The sequence below is a fragment of the Genypterus blacodes genome, unplaced genomic scaffold (genome assembly GCF_046128005.1).
Source record: "Genypterus blacodes isolate CSIRO-AG114 ecotype Tasmania unplaced genomic scaffold, CSIRO-AGI_Gbla_v1 ptg000058l_1, whole genome shotgun sequence".
In the NCBI taxonomy this organism is placed as follows: Eukaryota; Metazoa; Chordata; class Actinopteri; order Ophidiiformes; family Ophidiidae; genus Genypterus; species Genypterus blacodes.
In genome coordinates this window covers 7,875,809-7,899,051 of record NW_027466870.1, presented here as the reverse complement: position 1 = coordinate 7,899,051, position 23,243 = coordinate 7,875,809, and the positions used below count along the sequence as shown (strand labels likewise).

General features: G+C 44.6%; 1 protein-coding gene across 1 annotated transcript; it reads right to left on the bottom strand.

Annotated features, from left to right (window-relative positions):
- Positions 1 to 543: 543 nt before the first annotated feature.
- Positions 544 to 22,303, bottom strand: sned1 (sushi, nidogen and EGF-like domains 1). The gene is made up of 31 exons (XM_076153604.1): positions 21,716 to 22,303; positions 16,006 to 16,293; positions 15,469 to 15,609; positions 15,171 to 15,333; positions 14,966 to 15,091; positions 14,554 to 14,667; positions 13,960 to 14,073; positions 13,260 to 13,373; positions 12,790 to 12,837; positions 11,121 to 11,213; positions 10,888 to 11,022; positions 10,404 to 10,523; positions 9,948 to 10,064; positions 9,696 to 9,839; positions 9,085 to 9,258; positions 8,825 to 8,938; positions 8,609 to 8,722; positions 8,389 to 8,502; positions 8,140 to 8,256; positions 7,706 to 7,993; positions 7,384 to 7,567; positions 7,092 to 7,204; positions 6,322 to 6,600; positions 6,109 to 6,241; positions 5,913 to 5,995; positions 5,646 to 5,744; positions 4,805 to 4,921; positions 1,690 to 1,777; positions 1,472 to 1,551; positions 1,355 to 1,382; positions 544 to 1,172 (listed from the first exon to the last, which is right to left on the bottom strand). Exons 1-30 carry the CDS (start codon positions 21,932 to 21,934, stop codon positions 1,357 to 1,359), a joined length of 4,059 nt encoding a protein of 1,352 aa, XP_076009719.1. The 5' UTR covers positions 21,935 to 22,303; the 3' UTR covers positions 544 to 1,172; positions 1,355 to 1,356.
- Between the last annotated feature and the right edge of the window lie 940 nt (positions 22,304 to 23,243).

Here is a 23,243-nt window from a genome sequence, read left to right as displayed (position 1 = left end):
CTTTTCATTTCATGATTCATTTATTGAAATTGGCAGTAAATCTGGCAAATCCCAAAGTCTGAAACGAAATATTACGAGGTGCCCTGAAGGCAGCAAAAAACAACAAGTCAAATCTGGAAAACGAGTCGGACAGTCCAGGATGCAAACGTTACCAAGTCATGTATAATGTTCCCTATACGTGTAGAGGCATCACATTTGGTCGAGATATAGCATTGTGATTCAAAATTAAATGAAGTGATATGTTTGGTTCAGCAGTTAGATCAATAGTCTTCAATCATGTGCTATCAGTGGAGTGCACTGTGGGTGGTGCATAGTTGTGCATGTGTGTGTGTGGTGAATTGGTGAAGGGGTCAAGAGGCTGACCACCACCCTTTACCCCTCCTTTTTCGTTATATCTTGGGTGCAAATGTAGCCCTTTCAAAACGCTTACCCAATACATTCCTCCCATGTCGCCTGTATGAAGAACAGAAATGATTTCAGAAGGGAAACACAACAGAAAACCCCAAAACATTTTAACATTTTTATTATTAAAATATTCACCTACAAAAAATGGCCTATAAACACTATTTACAGTGAGCAATGATGCCTGCCAAATACAGAGAATGATATTTTACACAGAAAACCCTGCATCGTTGTCAGGATAGTTGCTTTGGAAAGAGATCAATTTCTGGTGCTGGTTGAAAATAAACATTTCCCATTGTCTTTGTATGGGGAGGATGAAGCTGCTGCAAGAAAAAGGATTTAGAACGATCTACAGTTATTTCCCTGAGGGACAAACATGCAGTTTAATTAAAAGCTTCTCCTAATGTCTCAGTATGGGTGTGGAAATGAGGTATTTGAGGTCTTTGATGCAGTGAACTATGAAGCATTGATGCTGACAGACGTGTTCATATGAAAAACCTGTAATCGCTCCTCACAAATGATAAATGATTTGATCCATGGATCATTTGTTTGACTGAAGTCCTCCTGTGAAGCTTGAGGCTTTGAACCTACGAAAGCTGCTCTCAGGAAATAACCTTATTTTCAGATTGATGATGATGATGTTGATGATCCATTTTGGAATCATTACAGTTTGTTCATGATCAGTTTTTACTTCAAGTACATCAATATTTAGAAGGTTGAAGGTTTTAACATGACAGAGATGACAGTCCTTTCACCACTGTCCAATGGATCTAGAGAGAGAGAGAGAGAGAGAGAGAGAGAGAGAGAGAGAGAGAGAGAGACATTTTAGGACAAAGTACAATCTACTGTATCTGTACAATCATGAATCATGAATATTCACAGTTGCAATCAGTGTAACCAATGATGAAGAAAATTCACCATAAATGTGTTGATAGTGGGAAAGAAAACTTACCTTTATTGTTGTCTGTTTGTTCTTCTGACTGAAAGAAGAAAGAAAATATCACCATGTTAAAATAATTGTACTGGTTCATTTGCTTAAAAGGAGTGAATCAGTTTGCCCTCATCTTACTCTGACTTTTCTTGGGAAGCACCGGTTCACAAATCTCTCGATAGCAAACATCCTGCTGTACTTTATATATCCTTTTGTACCTGTAACAAACAACACATACATCATTTGATTCCTTTGGTTACTCTTTAGCTCAGGCTGTAAACAGTGCATCAGTCATGACGTGCTGTAATCACGCAGCAGGCATCGAGACAAGGAGATCCCCGCCTTTAGTGACTTACAGGTAATGGCACACTCCACCCTCCCAGACAGGCACACTCTTTGTTTCCGAGTAGAGACGGGTACATGGGTGTGGCACCCGCTGGCACGCTGCAAACAGACAGCACAACACATGGAGAATGAATGTTTTAAGTATTGTCTATGAGGAAAAGTCTGCTAGATGGTTTAGAGAAGCGGGCCTTTCTCCCTGGCTGATGGATGGTTTTAGGAAAGGAATGTTTAAACAATCTGCTGTTGGATGTTTAGGTGAAGACATGTCAAAGTAAAAAGGGGGCAAGAGGGTGTCTAGGGACTAAATCGCTTCATCAACATCTAATAAATACAGAGACGGATTCAGAGTGCATCATTTTAAGGCTGAGGCTGAGGCTGGGTGTGTGTGTGTGTGTGTTCATACTAACCTCTGTCTGACACTGCTTATTGTTTTTCATGGGGCCTGGAATTTCTACAACTGTTGGTTTTCATTTGTCAACTTAATAAATGCACTATAAAAAAAACTTTATGAGACACGATGACAAATTTGGGCTTGTGAATGATTGAGGCCTTGGTTGTGGTTTACAGATCGAGTGTGACAGATTCCATTCACATGACGACCCACTGTAGTTTCCTCATAGCCACATGAGGAAGAGCAAATGACGACCATTATACTATCAATAATCTATTCAAGATTTTACTCTAGAATGTTTGTGAAACAAGTAGAAAATGTGCAGGAATGTTTACAAGCTGTAGTCCTGTGGAGTAAAGTGCGTTAGTTTAATTGCAAAATACAACTTCAGACTCTTCAGGGCTAAATGATCGGGATGTCTTTAGGGAAATTGTTCGTAACAAACATCACTGATATGGTTTGTCTCCAACAGAATCACATACATTTTGTTCAATTCTCTGTGAGGTTGTTTTCACAGGAGGTGCTGGTTGTTCTTTTGAATTGTGGGATGAGGAAATATAATGGAAGCTGGTCGTTGGTTTACATGAAGGAAGTTAGACAAAAACGATTCTGTTTTATAGACTTAATCAGTCTGGATTGAGACCAGGGCACATTATTATCTATGCATTAACACTGGGAGCTTATGATCTATCACTCTGAGGTTTCCATGTTAGGTGCTGTAGATAACGCTGTCTTACTGGCTCTCTTCCAGGATTCATCTTTAATGAACAAAAGTGTAGTAGATTTCTAAATGTGGTTGGAAAAACTAAAGGTTTGAAATGTGAAATTCCATTAATATTATATTTCACTGCACACAACACTGAAGTTAAAACATTTATGAATTCAGTTTTATGGTCAGATGTGCTACAGTCTGATGCTCAGGTTCCTCCTCCAGGCAGCTGGTGTTGTTCCATTTAACAGCCTGACACGGAAAGATTTAATACAACCTGAAGGCTTTCCATGGACTCATAACTGTGTGTGTGTGTGTGTGTGTGTGTGTCTACGCCTAAGAAACTTTATCAGTTTGATTCCCACCAAACAATGATTTAGGATTTTGTACAGATGAGGGATTTTATTTTTCTGTATGAATAAGGATTGTTTCCTTCATGAAGAATACATGCACTTGCTTTTTTGTATCGTTAACCATTTCACTTCATTTCAACAAAACAGTCACAAGCACAAATTCAATTCCGGCTCTGTTTGTCTACTTTTTATGCTCTTTCAAGAGAGAAGGGACCACAGAACTATGTGACACAAGAGAAACAGAGCAACAATAGTAAAACAAAGGTTATCCAATTTCTCCATATATGCCTTAAACCATAACACATACTCTCATATCCGCAGCAAACACTGTAAAACTTGTGCTGAGCTGGAGTAAAATGTGAACAAAGGGGGACATTGTCCACAGATAATATACGGTGGCCTCATGCATGGTACAGAATCCTCCCCAGGACATTCAGAAGAAACATAGGGTTGTTAACGTAACACTGGCTCCCTCAAAAAAAAAAAGGAAAGTGGTGCACCATGAATCATACGGTGTTTTGTCCCGCTGGGGACAGTGCATTCATGCTCTACACTGCTCCACATTCATGCCCTGCAGCCTACAACTTAACCAAGCCACTGCAGAAATGTCAGAGGGTCGACTGTCACTGCAGAGTGTTCACTGCTTTCAAGAAACCACAGGTCTATACTTAGCTTAATGCTGCCTTTCTGTCTTACATGGGCACAGAAAACTGACAAAGAATTTTTTTTTCATCTTGTTATGGCCCAGTCACATGAAGAGGAAGCATGAGGAGTTACACACACACACACACACAGACCAGCTGTATGAAACTCTGGACATCCAAACGCCTGAGTTTGATCAATGGGGAAACCAGTCAGCTGGTCAGCACACATCTATCAGCAGAAGCAGGTACAGTATACACCGAGCTGGGGCAGACAATAGAAGCTAGGGGGCACTCAGAGAAACAATACCCCCACCAAGGCCCACCAGTCGTCTGATTTTCCATTTTCCCCCTAATATAAATCCAGACTATTGCATCATTAACTTGAAACATGTAAGAAAGATTTATCATGGATGAGGATCAGGAACATGATCTGAGCTACCACTGATGTGAGCTGCACGTTTCTTATTGATAATGCAGTGATGTCATACATGTGATCCCTCTGCAAGCATCTGTTTGAGTCGATATCAGGAGATGAGCTAAACTCCCCCTTCGATTTTTTTATACTGTTTTCATCAAGATTGGCATTCAGTTTCCAAGGAATAGGCAATGCCAAAGTCTCACAGTGACAAAGAAAGAGAAATCAATACTTGTATCTGGTTCCCAATCCTGATCTGCCCTCTTCTTTTTAATCGTCTTTGTTTCTTATTTCTTCTTTCAATTATTTCACAAAACCAAGAAATGTTTAGAGCTTTTTAAGATTGATATTAAGTCATTTAAGGCTTTAATGTTTGATAGATATCCTGATACACTGTTATCATGTGTTGGCTTCACACATGTCAGAGCTTTAACTTAAGTATTAAGGTAAGAAGATAAATGTTTGAAAAGCTTGAACTGTGTCACAAAAATGTGTTGAGACTTCATGAATCTGTGCGGTCAAAGCTCCGTTGCTGATTTGTCAGAGTGGCATACTTTCCTACCACATGTGTTCCGTATGTGGGTGTGTTTGGAGGAAGGAGAACATAAACTTACACAGTTCACACTGTCTGCCCTTGAATCCAGCTGCACAGTCGCAGATGAAGGAATCACCTCCCTTCCCACATGTACCCCCGTTCTGGCAGGGCAGAGTGCGGCAGTCCTGGGACAAATCTGAAAGACAACAGCTGCTATCAGCATCTATACTACACAACATGTGGGGTTAGGTGTCGGGTTTCAGGTCCATTACTCTGTGGAATCTACATTGGAAGCCATGTGTAAATTGTTTCTGGCTATTATGTCACTGTCCGTTTTAAAGTCTTAACCTCTGCAGGACCGACTGATGTCCACATCTACATCAATGTTGAGACTATCTGCCTGGATTAAAAACAAATAGAATAGATTTGAAGTATTTTAGATTAAAATTTTTCAATAAAAAAGCTGGTTTCTTGATTGAAGCTATTTGAAGCTATTTCCCAGGGAAAACAAAAATGAATGTGTTAAGTATTCATCATCATTTATCTGCATCATTTGTACAGATTTGTAATAGCGCCCCCCCCAGGCTGCACTGCAGGAGTGTCCTGAGTGTGCTGGGAGATATAAATATTGCTCTACAGCACCTCAAGTGGACAAGTAATACAATGAATTATTGTAGAAGTCATCCAGCAATGATGAGGGGGTTAATTTAAGGGGTTTAATAAATTATCTTTCTTTCTTGTCAATAATTACCACTGACATTTCAATCACAACGCTTGGAACAGAACACACACTTTGGGTTTATATGAATTCCACATTCACAGTGCATTCCGCTCAGGTCTGTGAAGGACATGAGAAGGAATCATTTACATTATTACATTACATTACATTGCATTACATTATGTCATATGAGAACACCTACCAGGCGTTGTTCTTGAGCCTTCCTCTTGAATCTCCAGTGCGAGGCTGATTTTGTTTGTCGTCTCCTCCATCCTCTCTAACCTGATAGGAGGCTCAGGTTCTGCAAGAAGAAACATTTACAGTGATATGAATCAGTAAAGGACAGAGTGAGTGAGGAGTCCAGGTAGCAAACAAAGGGCAAATGTTTACAGTCCAATGAGCTGAGAAATTCAGAGGACCTACTTTCTATACATTTCAGCTTTAAAGGAAGAATGTGAATATTTCTTACTATTACGATGTCGCAGGGCTTTTCGAGGCAGCTGAGTGAACTTGGCTGTCAGTTTTCCTCTTCTGTCAATAAGTTCTGTGTATCTGCAACATAGAAATATAACAGCTGAGTCACCACAGGCACACAGGACCTAAACTACACAATGTTTCTATACATGATTCTATGATAATCCCATAATCAAACACCTGTCTTATACCTGGGTGTTTCCTCTGAGTTGTCTGTCTCCGCTGTGCCTCCGAGCTGCTGGGGCTGCAGTGAGGTGGAGGTGCCGCTCCCCTGCCCCATCACTGTCGGCCTCTCTCTCCTCCCTGCTCGAGCTTCCATGGGCACTGAAACATGCACAGGATTTAAATCACATCATCATATTTTAAAGCTGATATACTGAATAACGTCACATCCAGTTGCTCACATGTGGTGAAGGCTAAGTGCTGAGGTATGCTGTGGATCTGCTCCTGCCCTGTGCTCTTCACAGATGTGAGAGCCATGTAGTAGTGCTGTCCTGGGGTCAGCTCACGGAGGGTATATGATCCTAACTTCCCATTGGGTAGAAAACGGCTCCTGGTATTCAAACCCCGGGTCACGTTGACCACAAAGCCATCCGGGATGTTTCTGGGATGGCGGCTCCAAGTGATCAGTGCTGAGTTAGTAGTCACATGTGAGAGGGAGAGGTTCTGAGGAGGAAGAGGCCCTGAGGGAAACAGATACCGGAGCGTCACAGATTGTTACATTGATGATATAAAAATGGTTTCCTGTTTGTCTACTACATAAATGATGTCCACTCAAGCTTAATTATTTTGATTCTCAATTTTAGTCCAGTTACTTTAGACCACAGAACTACCAGGCTGAACAAACGCCCAACATGGCACCTCATGACAAAAACTAAATAAAACACTATCCCTTAAAAATATTCCTATACTGGTATGTGCTTACAAATACACAACAAATGTTTGGTTGTTGGGGTTACATTTTTTATAAATGTATAAAAACAGTAACATGCAGTATAGTATTTACATTTTGACTATTAAAATAATAATAAAAATAACATTAAGTCAAGTGTTACTGTGATTGCTAAAATTAAGTCATAAATAATTACTAATGTACCTGTTATCTATCAGTAAATCAAACAATTGTGCCACAAATAGAGATTATGGTGTGACTGAGTGATGCAGTGTAACCTACTGGTCCAGAACTGCACCGGTCCAGCTGAGTGGCTGGTGGAGGGAAACTCATCCGGTCTGATTCCACTTTGACTCAAAACATCCACTGTGTATCTCTGACCAGGAAGGAGCGAACTGGGGAACAGAAATAAAAGCACAAACATTGCAACAAAAACAGAAAACATGTCTGACCTCTTCATGCCTTATGTCTGTACTGGTAGGAGTGATCAAACAGTGCCCTCTAACGGTGGAAAGGTGTACTTGAACAGCATTGGTGGTCTTTGTACAAAGGGAAGCAGAGAACAGAGCCTGACCTGAAGGAATGCTCGGTGGTGCTTGCATTGAGCAGGGCGGTGCGAACCCCAGTCCCATCTGAAGGCATCAGAGACACGCGTACCTGGCTGACCGCTGCCAGCCGAGCCGCCTGAACTAGCCAATGCAGCCAAACCTGAGTGGAGGAAACATTGAGCAACTGCAGCTGCTCCACCCTCCGTGGTCCTGCCACAAAAACACACATATAGATACATATATGCAGACATACTCATCATACACATCACTACTCTCCTGTGGCTGTTATGGAGACTTATCATAAATATTTCTGCTTCTATCTATGTTTGCATTAAAGAGCGTGCTCACTGGTGCGTATGAGTGCAGTGGCGGGCTGGCTGATGTCATTGCTGTTGGTGTTGCGTTTGACAGAGAAGGTGGAGATGTTGTAGAGCAGGCCAGGCACCAGGCCTCGCATGACGTGGGTGGATTGCTGTCTGTCCAGGAAATCTGTTTTGCGATTGGTGCTCCGCAGTGGAGCGTAGGTGACGGCAAAGCCACTGATCAGGCTGTGGGAGGGCTCCGGCTCGTCCCAGCGCAGCTCCACCTCGCTCTCCTCCACACGCAGGACATGGAGACCAGAGGGAGGCAACAGGTCTGGGAACAGTGGCAACCTTACATGTCTGATCCATACATTAAATTATTACAAAGTTGCCTTTTCAATGTATTGGATGAGCTGCAGAGCTGGACACTGATGTCTTATTGTTTATCAGCTTTTGAACAGGTGTGTGACTTTAACTCACCTTTCTCACAGTCTTTGCCCGTGTGTCCCACTCTGCAAACACAGTTGTAGTTCCCTCTCCTGTCGCTCCTGCAGAGGCCGCGGTTTCCACATGGTTGCAGTACACAGGGATTCTCCACTTGGTGGTACCAAAGACAAGCATTTACTACAGCGCACTGCATGACCACTGGCAGTGTAACATCACAGCAGTCTGAAGGTTCTGTGTGACTGAGCTCATAACACATCTGTGAGGTGACACAAAGCTACTTACACATCTGGCACAGGTCCCCAAAGAAACCCTCTTTGCAAATGCAGAGATAATTCCGTCTGTAACCCCGACACACACCTCCATTCAGACAGGGATTGGAGTCACATCCATCCAGCTCTGCGCACACACATTTACAAACGCAAAGGCAGAATGAGAATGTTGGATTGTAGCATTTCTTTGCTACTAATTAACAAACATGTAGAGGAATGACTGAACTCTTTACCTATTTCACAGCTTTTGCCTTTGAAACCTTGCGGGCAATGACATAAGTAAGAGCCAGGCAGATCCTCACACGTGCCCCCGTACTTGCAGGGTTCGGACAGGCACTCACTTACAACTGAAGGGAAATGAAACACACACATACACAAGTGCAGTATCAGTATGTAGCTGTGCACAGAATCATCTCATTTCCATGTACACACACTGTACTGTACTGTACCTGTCTGACAGCGTTTTCCACTGAAGCCTTCCACACAGTCACACAGGTAGGACGCTACCTGGTCCCGACACGTTCCCCCATTAAGACAGGGCTGCGACAGGCACTCATTTATCTCTGTAATGAGGACAACAGTAAACAAATATAAGAGGAAATATAGTATTAGGAGACTGGAATTTAGTTTGGAAGATTAAATTGTTGCTCTTCTAAACTCTGGTTGTTGTGTTCTAGCACTATATGTCCATGGTGTGAGTGTTACAGACCCTCACAGACGGGGGGCTGGCTCCAGTCTCCCTGAATGCCACAGATACTCTGGGTGGCTCTGGGCACAGACGTAAAGCCCGGGTGGCAAATGTACAAAGCCATGGAGCTGGGTGTTGTGGAGGAGAACTGGACCTCGGAGTGCTTCACTTGTGGAGGAGGCCCACAGCCAAGCTCTAGAATGTAAACAAAGACTTTAACATGCTGATGCTGTTGTGAATCATCAGGGCTACATATCAACAACAAGACCTCTGTGGTTCCTGCGTCAGATGAACGGCAACAGAGGTGTTTTCCATACATGCGTTCTGTTTTTGTCCTCCTAAAATAACCCCGAGCATGCTGGGAGAGTGTGTAGACATGAATCACCAGGTCTAATCAGGTTTCTCTTTATATAGTCTCTTCTAAATCTGTAAAACGTGGGCGTCCAGTGCAGCAACACTGCTAAGATTATCTCCTCTCTCAGACGTCTGTAGGAAAGCCAGTATCTCTATTCTGAACAGCTCAGGATATCCCTGCTGCATGTGCCAACCCATCACAGTCTGTCAGTTTGAAATCAAAATCATAGAAACCTCAGCACTCGTATGTGATTCAGTCACTGCTCTGGTCTGCTTACCTGCTGAAGACTGCGTTGAGCTCCTGCTAACTTCACAGTGCCGGCCACTGAAGTCATCAGTGCATTCACATTTATACTTTCCTATGTAATGAAAACATGTCCCCCCGTTCAAACAGGGGCTGGAGGCACAGGGGTCCGGCTTTCCTGGAAGAACACAGACAAAGGAGACGTATAACATGAGCAATTTAATGCCCAGAGGTTTGCTTGCATGAGAAGGCTTGTGACAAACGATACGGAAAGAGGTGTACACACCAACTTCGCAGTGTTTCCCGGTGAATCTGTACGGACACACACATCTGTAGCTGCCCGCCTCTTCCTTACAGGAGCCTCCGTTGCGGCAGGGACCAGAGGCACAGGTATTGAGTCTAACTGGAGAGAGACAGGGAGAAGGGAATCTGTGAAGTGGAGACCACTCTGGTTTTGAATCACACACACACACAGTATCTGTTCCAGTGGAAAATCTTATAGCATTGCAATTCAAGTCATTATTCAGGAAAAGGAGTTCATAAGTCAGTCATGAGTAAAAATGATCATAAGCTTTTCAGCATGTCATATTTTATACAGCATTAAGTGTAATGACAGCTTTCATGGTGAATTAAAGCTGTAGTTGAGGTTGAACCTGACTAATGACCCAGGAGTCGGAGGAATGTTTTCATAAAGACACTTTAGAATATGAATGAAGCTCTAGCTCTTAATCAATTATGCTACCTTTCTCACAGTGCTTGCCCCTGAATCCGTATTTGCATTCACAGGTGTAGCCTCCGTCCCGCTCGTAGCAGTAGCCCCCATTCAGACACGGAGAGGAGTCGCAGGCCGATTGGGGCTGTACTGAAAAACACACACCGATACTTGACTGTGTTCCATTGCACTGGGAAAACTGGTAAAGCTCCTACATTCTATTCAAGCATGCGGGCTTTGGTCCAGCCTTTAAAACACACGGATTATTTATCCTTTTATGATCGGAGCCGATACAAATCTTTCAAGAGCGTTCAACAACAGCATAAATCATTCAGTCACATTTCTCTCCAGATGGTAAACTCACCCTGCTCATGTGGTCACTTCATTTAAAATATGAAATGACACTTGTCAAGTGTATTTAAAATGGTGTTTGTCACTATAGTAACTGGCTGAGCGTGCAATGACACATAACAGCAAATTGCCCCGTTGCTGGGTCGGTGCCTGAGGCTCTTACCATAGGGGTAGAAGTCCTTATGATCCAGTTCTGCTGCACTAGACTGGCAGGTACACAGGTAAGTCCCTCCATACTCCAGACAAGGACCCCCATCAGGGCAGGGTCGGCTGTTGCTGCATGGTGTCTGGGTCACCTCTGAGAGGAAGGCAAAGTCAGAATCTCATCTATGTTAAAGTTCTTTAAAGTGAAGGTAGGATTGTACTTAAATTAGAAAAATAGAACATCCTATTCACCAAACTGACAGTAGAGTCCTGTGTAGCCTGTGGGGCACTCACAAGTCCCATTGCTGTCCACACACACGCCTCCATTCTGGCAGAGACACTCCTCTGCAGACAGACAGAGAGACAGACAGAGACAGAGCTACATTAAAGCATGGAGTTTAATTCTGTGAAGATTTTCAGTTCTGGCTTAAGTGTAAACACAGACAAAAGTAAAAATGCTCAACATGTGTTCCGTATGTCGAGCCTCTTTCATCTGCTGCACTGTAAACAACGTATCGATTCAGTGTCATTTCTCTTTCCCTACTCCTTTCCAGCAGAGTTCATGGGAGCAGTCAGCACGCCGCACATCCGCTCTGTACAAATTGTAAGAATGTTTGTATTTTCCTTCCCTTCCTAATTGCAGCAGCGGATCAAAAGAAGCGGCCATATCACCACTAAACACTCTGCCTTTGAAGTCCCCGGCTGCTCAGTGGAGGGTATTATTTTTCTGATGATATGGAGCAGATTTTGCGACCCAAACGTTCGGCCCCCGGGGCAATTAATGGATTGTTAATTTAGCGAGAGCCACTTTCATTGGCCACCTGTGCAGCCGGGGCCTTTGATCTGAGAGGCTGATTAGGCGCTCCTGAGTCCCGCCACTTTCTCTTCCTCAGAGGATCGTGCTCCTTTTTCCACTGTGCCTTCCAAGTGAGCCAGGCAGGAAAGTATTTGAGAGATTTAAGAGAGCCTATATAAGCACTGATAGTTATTTCAGCTCAAGGGTGAGAAGTAGCATGCATTTGCAATAGCTAGCATACTATTAAAGAGCATGAGGCAGGAAACAAGAAAACACTCTGGGTGACACAAGAGGTTCACTTAAGTATAAAGAGCACACAGGCTAACATAATGTGATGAGATAGGTTAGGACAGACATCCATTCTAATAAAGCATGATTGAAATTGCATTTCCCAAAGAAGGTATGAGGCATTAGGCAGGGATAATAGCATAATAGCAATAGCATTTTACATACTTTGAACAAATTGCCCTGTGGTTATGCAAGCAGCAGCTGTGCTTGAAAGCTCTACTATAGTGTGGTGCCATGGCCAACATCCAGAGAGGCAAGTGGCGGTGTTGGAGCATGCATATTTCAACAGCTCCGTCTGAAGAAATGGCCTGAATACCAAAGAGCAGCTTTGACTCATAAAGACGCCTTTTAAGTCTAGACAAAGCACTTCCCCTTGTTGGTAAACTAATAAAATGAGCTATTAACCAATTATTCACAACATCAAGTGACTGCCGTTCTCAGGTTCCCGTAGTAAACTGGGTGAGGCCGTGTCAGTTTTGATAATTACAATAATCCATCATCGCAGCAGCCTCTTCCAGGGCAGAGATCCAAATTCCTGTGGGATAGCAGAGCTCCTCTTCAAAATACCCCAGTCTGCTGTCTACCTGCCCAGCTGCCTGCAGTGAGAGTGAGCCGGCCAGCAGCTCCATACCTTCACACTTGTCACTATGGTAGCCTGGAGCACATGTGCAGTAGTTGTAGATTCCAGAGCTGCTATATTCACAAATACAGTGTTTCATGCAGTCTTCCTCTTCACAGAACACTGTAGATGGATATGATGAAAGACTGCGGTGCAAGAACCAAAGTGTTTCTGGCGTGGCCTGGTAAGACTTTAATCAGACCTGTGCTTGCTTTTACCTGTTTGGTTTTCTGCCTCAGTGGAGTTGAGCTGAAACTCCATCAACTCTGTGAGAGACAGACAGGAAAGAGCGTTCAATCAAATCAAAGTAGAAGATACAGACAGATGGACGGAAACAAGCAACATGAATATGCCCTGGGTATGAAATACAACTGTTCCAGGCTTAAACTCTGCCATTAAGAACCACATCACTAACAGACTGTGAGCACCGGAGATGCCACAAAACCTTTCAGCCAATACACAAGGTCAATGAAGGAAACGTCTGAGCCACAAGCGCCCAGTCTGCTGCCTGACTGGGACGCCTGTGTTTCCTTTGTGCTTGGGAAAATAGTTCTATTAGAGGAAGCCAAAGAGAAATAAAAAAGCAGGACTTAAAAGCCAACAAAACATTTCCTATCATGAGCTTGTTTCCCCTCAACATGCTTCTAAATGTTCTCCCTGGAGAATTCAACCAAAGGGATGAGCTCACCTGTCTCGCAGAGCGTCCCGGTGAACGTCGCCGGACAGATACAGGTGAAGTTGGTCACCTGGTCGACGCACGAGCCGCCGTTCAGACAGGGCTGTGACTCACACTCGTTTATGTCTGGAAGAGACACAAACATAGTCAACTGTGAAGTCAAAACAAATATGTTAATAGAAATACACAGTATCAGTGTAGATGCAGTTTCACATTGAGACCTTTTATCTTCACAGGGAAGCAGGAGGCTTTGGTTTTAGACACTGAACTGGATTAAAAGCAGTGAACTTCCCTTCTACAAGTGTAGAGTTTCATTGACCAGGTGTCTGGTATTCAGAAACATCCACTCTCATGTAGAAACAACAATTCAAACTGCACAGGGACAGATAATTCAATTCCCCCGTGGACTTTAGTTTCATCAACAATCAATCAGAGGAAAAGCTGTATTAATAAAAGTCTTTCTGGAACCTGACCTGACTCCTGTGAACTTCAATTGCTACATTGTACTGCGTGACCCAAGGAGAAAGGGGAAAAAAAGTTGTTTGCAAATCAACTCAACCATAACCTTGACTTGGGACTGGGAAGCTCAGGTCAGAGACTTCTGCCAGAAAAACTGAGTTTGATGTAGAAAGCAGCAGAGAATGTTTCCTCTGGATGTGGAGATGCCGGCTCTTTTTTTCTCTCCCCCGGACCCTGAAAAAGCCTCGCTCACCTGTTTCACACAGGACACCAGTGTAACCGGGCTCACACACACAGGTGAAACTGTCAACACCCTGTACACACAGTCCGTTGTTGAGGCAGGGTCCGTCTTTGCACTCGTCAATGTCTGCGAGAGAGAGAGAGAGAGAGAGAGAGAGAGAGAGAGAGAGGGAGAGGGAGAGAGAGAGACATGCTCATGGAATATTTACTCAGCTGATTAATATATCCGCCACACTGCTCCCCTCACTCTGCAAGTATGTGCTGCTGGCTGTGAAAGGTATTAGAGCAGGTTTGATACATCTCCACAAGCCCAACTGTGGGAATAGAAACAAACACAGTATCTCCACAAAGGCTAAGACCGGCAACAAACACTGAAATACTATTTTTAACTAGTAAAAATGCTGATCTGGTCATTTGGGCGTTTGTAATGTCTTCCTCTGTATCTCATATTGTCTTCTGCCAGAGTTTCATTGCTTAGTTGTAACATTTGAATGTATATGATGAGGATACATTTGATGTTGAACTCATGCTTGAAGGATGGCGTTAATCCTATAATGATTGATCCCGTGCAGTAGCTTCCAGTTGTGGGGTAAATAGTCTCCGGTACCTGTCTCACACTGAGTCCCTGTGTATCCAGGTGGACACTGACAGGTGAAACTATTAATCTGGTCTGTACAAGTTCCTCCGTTCTGGCAGGGAAGTGAGGCACACTCATTGACATCTACAATGGAAGAGAGAAATACAAAGGATGCAGTATAACTTCAAATCTGCAAAGGCATGAAGTTGGTAAAGATATTAATGACTTAGGAAATTGCAACAGAGTGATGAGAAACTAATACAGGTATTAAAGGGATTGTGTTTAAAGGAAATATCCCTCTGTCCTTTGGAGAGTCGGGGTGAAATCCACTTTTTACAAGCTGACATTATTTTTCCTGGCTTATCTCAGCAGGGTGTCCGAGGCGGATTCAATCAGTGCGCCGAGCAAAACAGAGCGGGAAGTGGTGTCGAGCATAACTCACTGATTTGGCATCGCCGTCCAGTGAAGCCGGCCAAGCAGGAGCAGGTGAAGGAGGGGTTGCCTGTAATACAGTCGTCGATGCACTGACCTCCATTCAGACAGGGTCGCAGGTGTGGGCAAACAGAGGCTGTGGAGAGAGGGCAGGGTCGCAGGAATCCTACAAGCAACGCAGAGTCAGACAGTAACCTCTAAGACGAGCGGCTCACCAGAGTCGTTGCAGCCCCCCACTTCCACATGAGCGTCATCGATACGGAAAACCCATCTGCCCGGGAAGCCCACGTTGGTCGTCCCCTCCACGTCCGCCACATCGGCCGTGCGAGAACCGGGGATGTTGAAATAGCGCTTTCCATCGCCGGCGTTGAAACCTGCCTGGGGAGAGAGGAGGAGGAAGGAGGAGGCAGAGATCTCCAAGCATCACTGGGTTACAGTTTACACAAACCCCACATTCACGCTGTCGACATGAGTGTTGAAACAAATGGGAGCTAAATAACTGTGCGATCTTACCTGTGCTGCAATCCCACCCAGCCCAGACAGGTTTCCTCCGCTGCTGGCATGCATGCCTGTGGTCCACGTGATGTTATTGTACTGGAATATGGTGAAGGAAAGCTCTCCATCTGTGATGAGCACCACTTGGAAAGTATTTACCTGCACACAACAGGAACAGGCCAGGTTAAGCCACTTGTGCTTTCAGTGACATTTGGTAACATCTTCTTCTTCTTCTTCTTCTTTGCATGCACAACAACCTATTTATATGAACAGATTACAGATTGCACAATTTGCACACACAGCAGCCTCCTGGAGCAAAGTGCATGATATTCACAGATCCCTCAGCAGCTGTGCTCTCTAAACACATGTTGTAGAGCAATTTTCAAAGAGCCAACAATGAGGTGATTCCACAGCCTGGTGACCTTCAGGTTATCGTAGCCCTAAAGATAGTTATATTTGAAATGCTGAATAATTAGCGTGTCCCAGATGTTTCGCAGCTGTTACAACAATAACTTAATGGTAAGAGGCGAGCTGTTTGTGTGTGTGAGTTTGTACCGGTGTGCGGGAGCTTCCTCCAAAGAAAGTAACTCTGTGCCAGGTGGAGATGAGGATCCATGTGGCGGCGAAGTTGGGGAAGTCTGAGAAGTAGGACCTGACATCCGCCGAGCCTCTGCGCAGGATGGAAGGATCCTTTGTCTCTCTGTAGAACACTTTCCCCGCCCGGCGGTTGTCCACATCTGCCCAGAACGGCGCCACGACCCTTCTGTCCCCGGCGATGGGAAAAGCTACAGGTGTGAACTGAGACACCTCCCTCAGGAAAGATACAAGGCCATTGTTGTTAACCTGGAGGAGAGAGAAGATTGATGCAAGGTGAGGTCGCCTTTCTGTGCCAAGACTCATTATGCAGCAATGTTTTGTATTTTGTTCAGCGCATTAGATTATAATACTTAGAGATTAGACCAGGATAGACTGGAAGAGCTGAGGAGGAGGAGAGACGAAGGTGGACAAACAGAAGTATTCTGAGCTCACAGGGCAAACAGCAGCACAGAGCGATGGACGGATGTTTGCTCTTTCCCATATGGCACACACACGTTACCTCTATTCTATAAGATGACAGCAGCTGAGAGGAACTGCTCACACACCTGCAAAGTCATCATCCAGGAAGGACGCGTACGCTCTTTAAATCCTCACACATCCGCCAACGCCACAGTAACCAAACAAATGAACCCATCCTCTGGCTTCCCCACATGTCTCCTCTGTGAGAAACGCACAGTCAGCACCACAGCAGAAGATCAACTTCCCGAATGATGACTGAGGAAATATGAGAAGGTCCACGATGAGGTGTTTATACAGTTTGCTCTTTAGGCATTGATGTTCTTAATCGGAGAAAATTGGTGCAAATAGCTTCATGTCAAGAAATGGAATTTAACATGAGAAGAAAGCAATAATAAAGACTGCAGGCGTTCAAGCTGGAGGAGGAGAAAACCTCTCATTAGAGCAAATACCTCTGCTAGGGCCCAACAAGTCCAGGCAACATCTAGTCTTGTTCTTATAATGTACTGATCTACAGATTGGTGTATTCAAGTGAAGACTTTGACAGATCATCCTCATGAACACCTCATAAATGTTAGGAAGTCATTTTCTCAATCCAGCCCTGGTTCTGGATCAGAATCAACATTTGTTACGTTCTTCCTTTGATTCTGCATCAGAACCTTGAATGGGAAATGTGTTCTGTGGTTGTGGAGAGACAGGAAGTAGATTAGAAAACTGTGGGGAGTATTAAATGAGAGAGGCAGGACTGATGAGGAAGAGTAGACACATTTTCTACTCATATTTGAAGACGATGCATGGGTTAGACAGTAGCAGATCAGTCAGCCAGTCACCGTAGTAAAGTTTGAACCTGGTGACAGACAGAACTGAGCCTGACAGGAGAGCGACGACGGTTAAATCCCCATAGAAAGGTTTCATTCAGAGCGCGTTTGTGCGAGTGAGCGTTCCCACCTCTCCTCTTCCTCATAATCGCTGGCATCGACTCGACCTGTTTGCCTTGGAGGCGAGCGGCACGTGATGGTGACAAAGCAACGTCAGATGTTTAGGCTTTTTTTGCTCGCTGCATGTATGAAAGCCATAATTTGGAAGCCTTTACTGTAAAAACAGCAGAGGAAGTTGTCTTTGGCCCGGCCCGGGGCTTCAGTTAATTGCCCGACCACAGTCTTCCCCTCTGCTTCAGCGTGATGTGGTGAGAACGTGGCCGATGTGGGGAAAGAGCCGATGACGCCCAGGGGTCAGCCAGAGCGCCATCTGATACCGGGAGGGGAAACAGAGAGAGGGGATGCGGCTGGATGAATGAAAGGATGAACAGAAACACACTGACTTCCCACTCCCACATAGCCGCTAATGAGAGAGCTGTGGTGGCAGCGGTCTGGAAGTTTCCCATATTACAACTAAATTAGTGTAGGAAATCATGCCGAACACTAAATAGACTTTATACTCCAATAGTGGAATATGTTTAATCGCCTAATCCAATCTCTTGTAGCATCTGGAAGTGTTTACACAAGTGTATTTCTCCCTGCTTTAGGATTTTTACAGGGATATGTTGACATGGAAATGACCTTGAGTGGAATTTTAGAATAATTCCTGTATGACAGAACTTGGCTCTTTACTCTTTGCATCACATCGTCCCGTGCTTTTCTTCTAATCAAAGATCTGAACCAGCGACTGCAGGGATCCAGTGAAGTGTGATCATGCGTTATACGTGCAGTGTGAGAGAATGGAGGAGTTTAGAGCTTTAATGCTGTAAAATGACTACAGACACAATCTCAAGGGAAGAATAATATCAGTCAATCTTGTGAGCAGCATCTCTCTATGTCTCTCTCTTTCCCCCTCTCTCTCTCTCGCTCTCTCTCTCTCTTTGTCTCTCTCTCTCTCTCTCCCCATCTCTCCCCTTCTTTCTCTCCCCCTCCCTCTCTCTCTCCCCCCTCTCTCTCCCTTCCTTTCCCTCTCCCCCCCCATCTCTCCCTCTCTCTCTCTCCCTCCCTCCCTCTCTCTCCCTCTCTCTCTCCCCCTCTCTCCTCTCTCTCTCTCCCACCACCCCCACACACACACTCTCTCTCAATGGTGCCACTTCTCTCGCTCCACAACACGCTTCTTAGTTTATGGGAACTCTTAGCCGGATGTATGCGGGGTATTGCTTGGGTGGTTTTCTTTAGAGCAGAGTAATTTATGAACTAAAATAAACTTTCATCTCGCCCAAGTCAAGCCAAAGCAAACCCCTAAATGAAAAAGGTGGCCATGGATCAGCTCAGGAAAACATTAGCCCTTCCTTGTCAAAAGAGGAAGTTTCACAGTTGCCTCGTCCAATTATTTGATGAGACTGGAGGAAGTGACTCAAGTACCTCCTGTGCACTCGGCCTGTAATCGCAGCTCACCTGCAGCTCCAGTTTAGATGTGACATTTAAGTGACATATTATACAGAATGACATGTTGTTATTTTCATTTAGGAGTCTATTTTGAAAACTTTGCAATGCTTCCCTGGGCCAAAAACACATTGTTGCACTTCTAGTCTGACATTTTGCAGCGGTTAAACACTGAGCTACTGTCACTTTAAATCATCATTCTGGAAATCCACTGATTCTGATTGGATTGAGCAGATTGGACTGAGACGAGTCAAATGCCTGCTCGCCTCATAAGTGTTACAAGTTGAGTAAAGAGGGACTGATAGAGCACAAATAGGAACATGGCTGAATTTATCTAACTGGATGCATTTCTCTCGGTGTGAACCTCAAATTTTGCACATTTGACATAGTTTCAAGATATAAAACCACCATTGCACTAAAAACAAGAGGTGATATGACACAAAGCATAACATCCCCACCAACATGACCATAGATTTAAGACAATTGGAGCTAGCTATTGGTAAAGCTACCTGGATAGATGCATATGCAACAAGGAAAATATACTACAAGGAATAAAAGCTTGTCTCCACATCTTTGGCCCATAGTGTGATGCTGTAGAGGTGAGTGAAACTGAGGCAAAGAAACTTCTAATGTCAAAGTTCCTTAAGTGAGCAGATGGGCACTAGAATATGTGCAAACTTCAGTTGGAGCAGTTAATCTGTGCCCTGCATTGTTTAGAGGCCCATAAGACACTTTGCATATACATCTGTGTTGTGTTAAAGTGATCGCTCATCTCTCAGATAAAGCAGCAGAGCGGTTCCAGGGGGGAAGACCCCTGCCATGTTATCTGAGGCATGGGAGGAGGGAGACCCGGAGGAGGAAAGATCCCAGCAACATGTGAAAACTCCCAGACACAAAACATAATAACAACTGGACCGCCTGGTTACTAGGAGGCAGGAGAGGGAGCATGGCAGGGGGATCATGTTAGTGAGGGGATATCAAGGTTTGTTGACAGGACATTAGAGACCCAACTAGCTATGCACGGCTCGGCTGTGTCACTACTTCCATCCCGCCATCAAAAAAGATCTGTGTGTTTGACACCGGCTAAAAATAAGAAGATGTCAGATTCAAGTCTTGCCACAGGGTTCAATGGGAGCCGCTGTGAAAAGTGTCAAGGAAACACTTCAGAGCGCCGGGATCACTCCACAGAATCAGTTATGATAATAAAATAAGACAGCACCCGAGAAGCGTTCACAGCTTCCATGTGGCCGCAGCCCAGAGGCTCAGAATTAACTTCAGGGAGAAAGTATTCATATGAATTTGCCCCTTAGTCCTCCCTGAAATATTACCTGTTCAAAGCAGCTCTCTCTCTGGTGGCAAAGATCACCATGTGGCTTGTATAGTTTTACAGCAGATGTTTAATAGATTCAGGTGAAGCATTTAAAATGAGCGTGACTGTAATTTCAAGAGCCTGCCACAATCTGTTATGGCTTGCGTGACTGCAGAGTTTACAGTCCAATGAGATGCAGAGTTAACTATGGTATATCACATCACATCACAACTCACACGCCGCCGCCACCGCCGCAGTTTAAAATGTGAAGCACCCAGAGTTTGTTGATCTGTATCACATGATGATTTAATCTTAGATCCACATGCCCTGCAACTTGTAACTTGTCTTATCACGCCCAGTTTGTATATTGTGTCTCGTTGTTATTTGGGGATAATAGATGCACAGGAATTCATCGCACAAACCCGAACCCATGCAGAGGAAAAACAAAGGAGCTCTCGCGTGTGCCAGACGGTGTGGTATAGAGAAGCTCAGGTTACAACAGCACTTAGCACCAATGTGCATTTATAAGGTGCAGGACATGTCTGTGTGTCTGTGTGTGTCTGTGTGTGTCTGTGTGTCTGTCTGTGTCTCTGTGTGAAGGAGAGTATGAGTGTTTAACATTCCTACACTGGGAGACTGAGCTCACTCCTTTGGTGAAGATGCTTAGATTAGAAAGATGACCTTTGACCTTGCCCATTGTTGCCATGGTACCTCAGCCTCCCCTGCCATGCTGCCATGGTCTGAGCCGGGAGGAGGCAGGCGGGGCTCAGAGGGAGGAGGGGTGGGGGGGTTCAGAGAGCGAATGCGGATACATAACCACAACAGGTGGTGTTGATTTAAAGAAGTTCTGCCTTTCCATGTGCTGGAACTCAACCCAATACATGACAAAGGCAGATCAAAGTGTGTTTCACTGTGGTGTGCGAAAATCCTTGTCAAACCATTCAGCTTCCTCCCATGTGCACCGTTTCTCTCTCCAGCGTGCATATTTTTCCCCCTTCTCCAGAAAAAAAGAACTGCTCACAGATGCTCCACTACAACAGCAAGAACACAAACTGTCATTTCCTTTAACAGCTCTTTGTAGACTCACCACTGTTGTGCTAATAGTTTCTCTCACATTCTCTCTCTCCGTGCACTTGAGAGGCTTCAGAGTGCAAGAGGAGCAGATGTAAAGTGAAGAGAATGTCATGGAGGATTATGATCCCACCCTGGGGGGAAACAGTGATATTCTACAAATGAGGTTACACACAAGAGCATGCGAGCGCATATAAACATACAAAGTCCCAAAGGGCAGCGCATTGTAGCTAATGGCTCTTTGCCAAATTTCATATTACAGAGGGTCTAAGACAATCCACACGTCACTTTTGATTGCCAAGTGACAAGTTCATGCACACACATCCACACTGATATGTAGAGGCACACAAACACACACACACACACACACACACACACAGAGACACACATCAATAAAAAGAAGAGCATTTAAAGAGCCTGGTCACATGCGGATGACTACATTCTTTTGCAACAGCTGCTCTGTACTTACATAGAGTCCTGTGTGCTTGTCTCCAAAGAAAGGGAAAGCAACAGAGATCTCCACGAGCCCGGAGCCTCCGTCGTCCTGAGCAATGGTCTGGGAATCCCCCTGGTCCTGGCCAAAGGGGTAGAAGTCCTCCAGGGGGACAGCAGGTTCAACCCCAGGCAACAAGTCCAGGGAGAGCAGAGTGCAGAAGCAGGGCAGCAGGGCTCGCAGCACCAACACCATGGCCTCAGCCACCCAGGGATGGAGCTGACAGCAGGCACCACACGAGGGAGGGAGGAGCACACACCTGAGGCAACAGAGCAGAACAGGACAAGACCGTGCGTTCCACCACTCAAACACAGAATCCTCCACTGACTGCACTCTTGCTCTGCCTCTCTCGTCTCTTGTCCTTTAGTAGTTAACTGGGCTTCTTGTGTGAGACGGGGGAATACTGTAGATTCCTAGCATTCTGCTTGCTGCTGGGTACTGCATGAGCTACACTCTGTCTCACAGAACTGAAGTGAGGGAAAGAGTGGAAGAGGGGGAGCAGCGTGATTCAGCTGAGAATTTTTTTTTAAAAACAATCCAGCGTTTTGGTCCCTGATGGTCAGCTTAGAAATATCCTCAATAAAAGCTCTATTCTGCCTGCCAAAGGAGTTCTTTCACTTTTGGCCCCACCTCCCCCACAGGGATTCACTACCTTGCATAATTAGCTCCTTGCAGCCAATGGGAGAGAGGAGGCTGGTAACTGGATAACCACTGGGCGGATCTATGATAATCAAAGGGCTGCTTTAAAGAACCTCTGACAAGATTTTCCCCTCTCCACGAAACTCCTACTATGTACACTTAACAAGGCACAGGAGAGCGTGTTACACACTCTGAAGACACGCATGTACACTGGTGTCAAAAGGTTTCACTGCAAGAACGGTGAGAGTTTAAGAACTACAAAGAAAGAGGGTGGAGATACTTGCATAAATGGATGAATACACTCAAACACACACACAAACTCACATAGTTGTGGTTTCTAATCAGTCAAGGGAAAGACCACATATTATCTAAGAATTTTTTACGGTTGTCAAGGATAACGGAATGATTGCCAGTAAACGTTTCAAGGAGTGATGATGTCCACAGAGCTCCGAGTCTGTGATGATCTTTAAAAGAAAACACTTACGGCAGCAGCGGCGGCTCAGAGAGCGAAGGTCATTCTCTCACCCACAATACTAAATACACAAAGACTTTTAATGGTGTGGAGCAAACTCGAGGACGCACATGCCATGAAAGGACAGTGTAGTCACTCCGAAAGGTCACAGAAAACCTTGCCATAACTGTGTGTGTGTGTGTGTGTGTGTGTGTGTGTGTGGTATCAATTCTTAGATCTAATCTTGGAGGAAAAATAATCATCTTGTGCGTGCACCAGGATTTATTCAAACAATCATAACCTTTGCAGACACTAATATTGATTGAGAATATCAAAACAAATAAATGAATGAGTCTGTAAAAATCAGAGAATCAGAGAATCATTCAAATCAGTCTAAATCTGCAAACACTTAAA

Coding starts and splice junctions, on each gene's coding strand:
- sned1 (XM_076153604.1), bottom strand. CDS start 21,934: ATGGTGTTGGTGCTGCGAGCCCTGCTGCCCTGCTTCTGCACTCTGCTC. Junction 7,994..8,139: donor GGGCAAAGACTGTGAGAAAG/GTGAGTTAAAGT, acceptor CACTGTTCCCAG/ACCTGTTGCCTCCCTCTGGT. Junction 6,242..6,321: donor GCACTTAGCCTTCACCACAT/GTGAGCAACTGG, acceptor TGCATGTTTCAG/TGCCCATGGAAGCTCGAGCA.